This window comes from Aethalodelphis obliquidens, unplaced genomic scaffold, assembly GCF_003676395.1.
Source record: "Aethalodelphis obliquidens isolate GAN/ISIS:26980383/991018 unplaced genomic scaffold, ASM367639v1 scaffold4, whole genome shotgun sequence".
Taxonomy (NCBI): domain Eukaryota; kingdom Metazoa; phylum Chordata; class Mammalia; order Artiodactyla; family Delphinidae; genus Aethalodelphis; species Aethalodelphis obliquidens.
In genome coordinates this window covers 54,414,674-54,424,358 of record NW_020837948.1, presented here as the reverse complement: position 1 = coordinate 54,424,358, position 9,685 = coordinate 54,414,674, and the positions used below count along the sequence as shown (strand labels likewise).

The 9,685-nt window shown below is 38.6% G+C and overlaps 1 protein-coding gene across 2 annotated transcripts in view; it reads left to right on the top strand.

The window, feature by feature from the left end:
• CMYA5 (cardiomyopathy associated 5) overlaps positions 1-9,685 on the top strand; it is a 107,563-nt gene that overhangs the window by 56,571 nt on the left and 41,307 nt on the right. Inside the window, exons 3-6 of one of the 2 annotated variants that reach the window (XM_027100741.1) lie at positions 1,631-1,726; positions 3,093-3,326; positions 4,842-4,864; positions 9,169-9,287. In XM_027100741.1, the coding sequence (XP_026956542.1) occupies positions 1,631-1,726; positions 3,093-3,326; positions 4,842-4,864; positions 9,169-9,287 (472 nt within the window). The remainder of the gene's footprint in view (positions 1-1,630; positions 1,727-3,092; positions 3,327-4,841; positions 4,865-9,168; positions 9,288-9,685) is intronic. The other variant, XR_003431631.1, reaches the window with a different exon arrangement.

Below are 9,685 nucleotides of genomic sequence, written 5' to 3'. Positions count from 1 at the left end.
GTCAGTAGAAAGAAGAGTAGATTTTCTTAAGCTTTCTTAATTATGTTTTGTTTATCTCCATGAGTTTTAGAAATTAAAAAAATAATTCTAAGTACTGTTAATTTAAAACAAACTTCAAAAACAGGGAGATATGATGTCTCCTACTTTAAAACCATTTTAAAGTTTTTTTTCTGGACCTTCTCCATATAGTATGAAGAGAAAGTGGAAAACAAATTGACTAAGCCAGAGACTTGCTTCGTTCATTAAATCAACTGTGAAGATTGAGTTGGTTGGCACATTTTTAAAATTAAATTTAAAAAATTGTCACTTGAGAATTCTCTAGCATCTTGTGAGTAGGCCATTTGTGATTATTCAGGAACTGATGGCTGCATTTGTAGATTGTCCCGGTCCTGGCTTCTCCCCACCACTCCATCCCCTTTGTGGTGCCTTATCTTTTATCTGTCATTTGTTTTCTTCCTTCACTCTCTCCCTTCCTTCTTTCTCAATATTTATTGACCTTCCATTCCATGTCAAGAACTGTGCTAATCATAGAGAATGAAAACAAAACAAAAATAAAGGAAGATAGACTTGTAGCTCCCCCAGATCATACAGCATTATGGGAGCACAGTGTTCTGAGACAGGAACCCTCTGGGAGTAAATGAAATGGTGGAGGGAGACTGGGAAGGATTGGAAAGGTGTCACAAAAGGGTGAAGCTTGGGTGAGCCTTAAGTAAGGTAGAGTTCTTCTAGTAAACAAGGGCAGGGAGGACATTCTAGAGAAAGGGAATGCCATATAAAAAGGCACATAGGTGGGAAAGAGTCCAAGGAAAGGTGGGGCTTGTGTGATTGGAGCCTGGGGGCTTGTGGAGAAGAGGCAGGGGCTAGAGAGGGAAGCAGAGACCAGATCCTGAAGGGACTTTTCTCAGTGTAATTTCTCCATCATTCTGTGGATAGTGAATCAGGCAGACGGAAGCTCTTTTATTGCGTTGTTACTTGTTAAGTTTCACAGGATAGATTGCAGCTAGTTTTATAACTAATAGGTACCATCTTCCCCCATCACCCATACATTTTCTAGTTGGCTGTCACTCCTTGAGAGTATTTTAACCCTTTGAGGGTCATTAGAACCTTAAGGTCTCTGTAGTAGATAGTTTTCATCATTTGGTATACTAGACATTCGGCCTGGTGACACTCTGTTCACCTTCTCAGGATCAGGTGGGGCAGGGACACCTGAAACCATTGGTGTGAATGTGAGAAATCTACTCAGATATGTTGGACCAGTTCAGAAAAAAGTCTGCCATCTTAGAGGAATGACAATATATAAAAATCAAGGCCTAATTAAGGAGGAAGAATTCAATTCATAGTTTACTAAAACAAGTATGCTTTGAACTCACCAGCTTACCAAGAAGTCCTTCCTCTTGCATAAGAAAATAAACTATTGCTGTCACTCACAAACCTCCTAATTGTTTATCATACATTACCTATAGTCAATTTAGATGAAGCAGCAAAGAAAAGTTAAAGATTGATTTGTTAGTGAACATGATATAGTGGCTCTCTACCAAACATACTAAATTTATAAGAAAATTGGAATTCACTGCTTGAAGTTCTTTTCTCAAATCTCATATACTAAGGATATCTTAATTCTTTTCTTCAGGTTCAATTAGCAGACTTTCTAGAAGATTTACAAGAAAAATCCTTGAGGATTGAAGCCTTTGTTAGTGAGATAGAATCCTTTTTTAATACCATTGAGGTAGGTTACCTTATCCTTTTTACTTTAACTTGGTCTGCTCATGGCATCACAAATAAATGATTCTAAGCTAAAAGGACCTGAATTGGGGGTTGTGTGTGCATATGTGGTTTGCCATTGTTGGTTTTCTTCCATTAAAAGTAAAAGTCCTTAAGTCTTCCCTCTGTTTCATCAGTGAGACTACTTTCTAAGGATAAATGACTTGCCCTTAAAAACACATGCACATTTATTAGGCACTTACTATGATAGGGCAACTGCTTTACATGCTTTATCCAATTTCATCCTTACAGTAACCATATGAAATAGGAGCTATTATTATTGCCCCCATTTTATAGATAAGAAACTGAGACTTAGAGTGAAATATATTAACCAAGGTCATAGTAAGTTTATAGTAAGTTGAGAGCCAAGATTTGAATTCAGGTCTGAGTTCTGACTTGCCCTACCATCCTGCTTTTCACTGGGTTAGCTCTGCAGAGGTGCTCTAAAGCACTGCCCAGTATTTCATGCCCAGGACAGATGAGTGCCTCTCATGGTACCACTGTCTTCGATGAGTTCATGCTGACCCTGCTCCCTCTGCAGTGAAAGAAGGGGGTAGCAGTGCTCCATCCATATACAATCACAGCCCAGGCATCCTTACTTGTCAGTCAGGACTGGTAGAGGGCCCCTGTGGAAGGCTGGTGCACAGTTTCCCCATCACTCGGGTGACTCCTCATCCCAGTTTGCTTGTGAGAGGTCTGCTTAATTCCTGTTGTAGATCAGTTAACACCTGTTGATTATTTTTAGTGTTATTGCCCCTACCCCTCACTGCCATCAAAGTGTTCCTTTTAGACAGTAAGTAATATGATCACCTTATCACTAGCCCTCTAAGCATCTGAGTTTGTCCAGACGGGCAATAAAGTTTCTCCTGCTCTGGCGGAAGCTACCCCTTCCCTGGAGAGCATTTATGAATGTAGCACCCTGTCCAATACCCTGGCTGTGCCCGCCCTCACACTGTGATTTTAGTGGAGTGGTGAAAATGGTACTAAACCTTCTCTGCTACCTGATCTTCATTCACCGTGATGCCACTTTCAAATTTTATCATGTGGGAATGCGGGCAGGCAATACTTCCCTACAAACATTTTTATGTGTGTTTCATTAACTAAATCCTTCTTGACAGTTCTCTTACAGTGAATTCTGTTGCAAAGCTAACTATGGCAAAGGGGGTTGATGGGCTGGAAATTTAGACTCTGCATGTAATCTGTGATTCTCTTACCAGGATGCCAGAGGTTAATTATTTTAAAGGCTAGTATTTCTCTTAAAACACACACACAAACACACACACACGCACTTCTTGTTTCATTCAGAAGGGTTTTTTTGTTTGTTTTTAAAGGAAAACTGTAGTAAAAATGAGAAAAGCCTAGAAGAACAGAATGAGGAAATGATGAAAAAGGTTTTAGCGCAGTATGATGAGAAAGCCCAGAGCTTTGAGGAAGTGAAGAAAAAGAAGATGGAGTTCCTACATGACCAGATGGTCCACTTTCTGCAGAGCATGGACACTGCCAAGGACACCCTGGAGACCATCGTGAGAGAAGTCGAGGAGCTTGATGAGACCGTTTTCTTGACTGTAAGCACCAATTCAAACAGGTCCAGACACCTTGAACCCACTCTGACCCAAGTTTACTTTAAAAAAACTCATCTTTTACTATTCCCTAAGATGATTTATATCTCTATGTGGGGTTTATATAATTCTCATTTAAAAGTTATTAGGGCATGCCTCATGCCTATTGAAAAGGCCCAGCCAATCCTTAAAGCCGTAACACCCAGATCCAGTTGAAGGACACATGGAAGCCAGGCCGCAGCATCATCTTTCTGCTCTGTCACAATGGATCGGTCACCTTCTAAGAGGGAGGGAAAGCAGCCTAAAAACTTTATTCATGCCATGCTCCCTGGGTGCTGGCCTCATCTTCTAGTGCCTCTCCCCCCTCCACTCCCACTCCCTAATCTGAAATGACTTCTCATAGGGACCATTGCCTCTGAACCTTACCAAGTTGAGAGTAACATTTTGGTACACTTTCAGCATGCAAAAGGATGACATGATACCTCTCTCAGGTACCATGTTGATCTTTTTACAAGGGTCTTCCTGGTGATCAGATTCCTTAATTCAAGCAAGTACCTTGTGGACAGAGTCCCTTGGGTGCTCCTCAAACTACTCACAGAGACAGCTCTTTGCTCTCCTAATTCCCTAGAACCTTCAGTAGAATACTGGTTCTCCATGGAGCCAGGATTAACCAGGAGTGATGGAGATGTTTTCCCTGAAGGCAATCCTAAACCTAATTGTCAAACGAGAAAAGCACCATTTTATGATGAGTGGGAACCTCCCTTTCAAAGCTCCGCAATCCTCCCAGCCTTCTACTAAAGACTGGAGATAGAACAAGGCCAAATGGGGCAATGTTAGGCTTTTGATTTGCCTTTGGGGATGCCTCCATCCAGTGCAAATTTGGGTGAGGTGGACATGGCATCCTCAAAGGAGGATGAAAATCATTCAGTTGCTTTATGCTTAATTAAGGCAAAGCTTTAGCATTTTAAAATTAAACACCTCCTTGGAAGTCTAGCACTAATAAAGTGCTTTGTGTTTCCTAAGAACCTTACCTTGGTTTGATAAGAATATTTTCTCCTCTCCAGAAGAACAAGCTGTAGAAAAGGAAGCATGTTATTCCTCCTCATAAAAGTAATATATATCCATTTCAGACGAATTTAAGTCACTTTCCTTGCTTCAGAGAATTCTATTCTGGAAGCTAAGCCATTTATTAATGAATAGAGAAGCAGAGCAGAAGCAACTGTTGCTGGCCTTGCTGATGGTAGAGAGTAAAACTAAAGCCCCCTCCATCCCAGACCCTGTCCGCCACCCCTTCTGAGCACTAATTTCTTTGCTGCCTGGAATGAAGCCCCCCAGAGGAAACAGCCTCAAAGGTGGCTGAGGAGTAATGACTTTTAGAACATACGTGATCTTAATGCTTGAGGTTGGTTTTCCTTTTGGTTGTTAATTAGTTTCTCTCTCTCTCTCTCCCCTCCCCCCTCCCTTCTTCCCTCCCTCCTTCCCTCCCTTCTCCTCTCTCAATCTCTCTCATTCCCCCATAAGTCGTTTGAGGAAATCAATGAAAGGTATAGAAAATGTGGCACAATGTAGTGGCAACTGAGACTAGCATGACTGTATGCTTTATTTTAATATTTTGATGCTTTATAGAAAATGAGCTGCCAGTTAAAAAATGCATACATTTAGTGAGCTCCTGGATTTGCACTTTTATTATAGATACAGTGCTTTTGAAAGCTAAATGATAGCTTTTGAAAGGAAATTGCATGTGCTTTAGTTAAATAACAATTATCATAATGTAGATTTTTAACTGCTTCGTTGAGATGTATTCTGTATTTCCAGCCTAATCTAGACTAGGCTATCTTTCCTGTCACTGCATACAGAACATTTTGTAGATACTTAGACTTTCTGGTTAAATATGAGTATTTGAGAGAATCATTCATATCTGCCTTGAGCAATTTGATGATTTATGTAACCTTCAGGGAATGTTCTCTCACTTTCTCTTCAGAAGACAGGCATGAATTTATCTTCTTTTTCTGCTCAGCTCACCTAAATGAATGTTCCTCTTTTGATTTTGTTTTGTTTTTGTTGTTGTTTTTTAACACTCAATCTAAGAGAAGTTCTTCATTCATTTAAAAGGCAAAACACTCAACAAGAAATCAGGAAATGTTGTCTATAAAAACACGTAGCAGATCTATGCTTATCGTCTGGAGCATCTGATAGTGAAGTGCTCATACTGATATGACACGTTTTCCCTTCTGCCTCATAGCCAGGCCTGAGGTCTTTCCTCCTGTTAGAACCTAATTTTTTTTTTTAGATCATTTTTACCCCTTTAATGTAAATTTCTAAAATTGTAAATATTATCTTCAGTTCATTTCATTCAATGCCAAATTGTGATATAGCATAAAGTAAAATCAGAAATTTGTATTTGTGATATATTAAAATATAGAAAGATGGGTTTGGATTAGAAACCTGATTTTTTAGATAATGAAAACTGTACAGATGAATCTTATTTATCTTTAAAAAAATATGTTCAACAGAATATTGTCAAGACGCTTTAATAGTTTGTATATTAATATTGGCATTAATCAATAAGGGTTTTATTATAGTGGCTCTGTTATAAATAGAATTACTCAGGGAGTTTTAAAAAATGCTGATGCCTCTATCTTATCTCATGCGATTCTGGCTTAACTGATGTGGGGTGTGGCCAGGGTATTTTTAAAGCTTGCTAGGTGATTTCAGTGCACAGGCAGGGTTGAGAACCTCTGGTTTATAACAACCTGTCCTCTGGCCTGGTGGTGCCCCAGACTGGCTTCTGAGTTACCTGTGCAGTTTGTTAAACCAAAGCTTCTGGAGCTCCACCCCAGATCCACTACAGGAGAATCCAGGTGGCACCAGGCACCTGCACATGTACCAGTTCTCACGCAGGAGTCAGAGGCCCACCGGGAAGGTCTGGAAACTGATACCCAGGCCTTGCTCCCAGTTTTCTTTATTTTTTAAAAATTACACATTTCTTCTAAGTATTACCGATATTTATTTTTACCCCCAAAGTATATGGATTTAGAGTGCCATTCCGTATGCACTGGACAATGTAGGGGCATATTTGCTTATTTATTATATTTCATTCACTCGTGGAAGATACTGATCAGCAAGAAAACTTGATGAATGAAAATTTGCAAATGTGTTTACCTTTAAAAATGCTATAGTTTCACATTTTTACTTTTCTAAACATTAGAATATTAACTTGCTAATACGAATTGACATGCATTTAATTCTAAATACCATTTTTTTTGGTTTTGTGCTTGAACTTGTTCATCTGTGTGTCATTTTAATTAATTTTGATCTCATTGTCCAATTGACAATGAATTAATCTTTGCGGAAGCTGCATGTTGCCTAAAGGAGCATACACTTGAGATAACCATTATTTTTCTGTAAAGAAAAAAGATAACAAAATTCAGGATTTGGTGAAGCAATATAAGCAATTAAAGAAAATCCTGTTAAATGTGCACACATATGATGAAGCTTGATTTTTTTCACTAAAATGAAGCCTTTCACGTTCTCAAGACAACTTCTGCCTCAAAGTCTCAATGTCATTGGTGTTCCTTTCTATGAGAAATGCTAATTATCTAGCTTTTTCTCCTAGATTTTTCCCCTTGCTGCTTTTTTTTTCCCTGCCATCATATTATATATCTAAAGGCAGTGCTCATATATTAAATGATTTTTCTCGACACTGAAAATGCTTAAATTAAAGAATGCTGTCAAGGATATTTAGACTCAAAATTTGCATATTTTAAAAAACACATTTGCTTAGAAAATGCTGTTCTGTTAAGAGGATAATTTTTTTTCCTCTGTTTTGCTTTTTTTGTGTTCTAATAATGAAAGAGAGTCACAACCATTGTAGGACCTGCTCATAAAAAGATGCCCTTACACACACTGATGTTAAAATTGAACAGATCAGTGCATAAGGGAAAATTCAAACACTTTATGTGTTCTATCTAGAGCTACAGCTTCTGTGCTACAAAAAAGTCCTCCATTTCGTCAGTGACATGTACTGAGAGGGCTTAGTATGTGCACTAGTCACCCCTGTTTATTCATTTTGAGCCTATCATTTCCACCCTCTACGTCTCCAAAGCCTTAATTAAGGCTCATGTTGTCTTCCCTCATCACGAGCGTCGTGGGGTCCCCCCAACTGGCCTCACTACCTCTCTAGTCTACTTGCTGTGATCCTCCCTCAGACTCATGCCAGGGTACTCTTCTAAACTTCCCTGTGTAAACACTTCTATGGCTCTCCCTGCCTTAAAAACAAAATGGAAACTCTTGGTGGATATGAAAATCATCTCTAACTGTCTCCCTTTCCCAGTTCTCAAGGTAGCCCATGGTCCCCTCTGGGCCTTGAGTGCCTCTTTCACAACCCCATGCCTTTATTCATGCTGTTCTTCTTTCTGCAACACCCGTACTATCTTTTCTGCCTAGGAAACTCCTACTTATTCTTTAAGACTCAACCAAATGTCACCTCCTCTTCAAAGCCCCTACTGGAACATCTCCCCCAAATCAGATGATAGTGAATTTTATTATTCCTAACACAAGTAAGCCTAGTGGGCACTCTAAATATTTCAGTTATATTTTATAATCTTTTCCCCTCATATTGATAAATTTTCCAGACCTGAGATCCTGATATTCTCATCCAAATGAAACCTTGTCCTCTTATTCATTCAAAATATATCTATTAAAAGCCTACTATGTGCCACATAACACATTACAGTACAGTAGTAAACCCAGCAAAGTCCTTTTTTTGCATGTAGATTATAGTCAGGTGAAGTAGACAGACAAAAACACATAGGTTGTAATGAGTTAGAGGAGAAAACACGACAGAGTAAGGAACAGAAGAAGGGAGAGGGCTGCCCTCTCTGAAGAGCTGACATTTGAACAGAGATCTAAATTTAGTGAGGAAGGAGACACACAAGTATTTAGGAGAAGAAAGTTCCAACAGCAGGTGAAAGGCTTAGAGATGGGTCTGTGCTGCCCAAACCCCAACGTCCATGATTATGAAGCTGATGGAGTTCCTAGTGGTTGACTTAATTTCTGGAAGGTAATTCCAGTCCTCTGTGAGTGAGGTGCACAGAGGAGAGAGCCCAACCAAAGTTTAGGTCCCTCATGCTAAAGATAAATGTTTTTGCAATTCTCCCTTCCCCTTTTCCCTCTTCAGAATCTACCTTTTTTTTTTTTTTTTAATTTTAAGTCCAGATTTCACCTGGATACCAATGCTGAGTATTTGTTGGCATCCCTCCTAAGACGGTCTTGAGTATAAAGAAAGCTATTAATTTATATACTGTGGCTTATTTAGTCTTTTAAGAATAGATAGACCTTCCTCCTTCATTGCTGTATCCCAGAACCCAGAACAGTGCCTGGCACATAGTAGGTGAACATATTTTCTTGAAAGACTAAATGGTGAGATGTATAATAGTGACGGTTGAAAACAGCAAAGATATCACACAGTATGTGAATTTCCAGATGGGCTCCAAACATTTTTATCTTTAGAGAGTATAAACAACCATTATAATGTAATCATTTTTAGGACTAACTTTATAGAGGCAAAATTAAGACTGTATAATTCAATGGAATCTATTCAGATTTAAGGGTATAGGAATGGAGTTTCTAATATTACCAGTTGCACTGAAGAATCCTGTGAATAGATTTTATACATATATTTCCAGATTTTGAAACAGTTTAAATTCTTTTTGGATACAACACCTCACAGAAACCACCACCATCACCACCACCAACAACAACAACTTCATTTTGAATAACTGTTCTTAGCTTTCATTTTGTATGCTAATAATTTCTTGACTTATATAGAAATATTTCCTCCTGATAGGTTGCTTTCTGCAATGGAGAGCACTGCTTCTTTAGAGAAAATGCCTGCTGCGTTTTCACTTTTTGAACATTATGACGACAGCTCGGCAAGAAGCGACCAGATGTTAAAACAAGTGGCTGGTAGGAACTTCAATATATTATTTACCTTGATGAAATTTGACAGTTTTTTCTTATCTGTTTTGTAAAGTTTTTGAATGTAAGGAAATATAAGTGGAAAAAGAAAAATCTTAGCTGTAAAAATTTAAAGCTAGATTCTGAAATAAAGCGTGAGACTAGCAAACCATTTCAGTTATAAACTGCATTTCCATTTGAAGCTTTATGACTGTGCTGGGATATTGTGGAGGTGGAAGGAAGTAGCAATGGAATTGAAGGGTCTTCTCTCTTTTTTTTTTTTTCCTTTTAAAAGAGGATTTCTCTCTCTCTTCTAGAGATTATTTGCTTCATGCCAGCAGCCAGGTATAGAAGGAAAAATAAATCAAATATTTTCATATGTGTTGAACAGATTTTTCTTTCTGAGT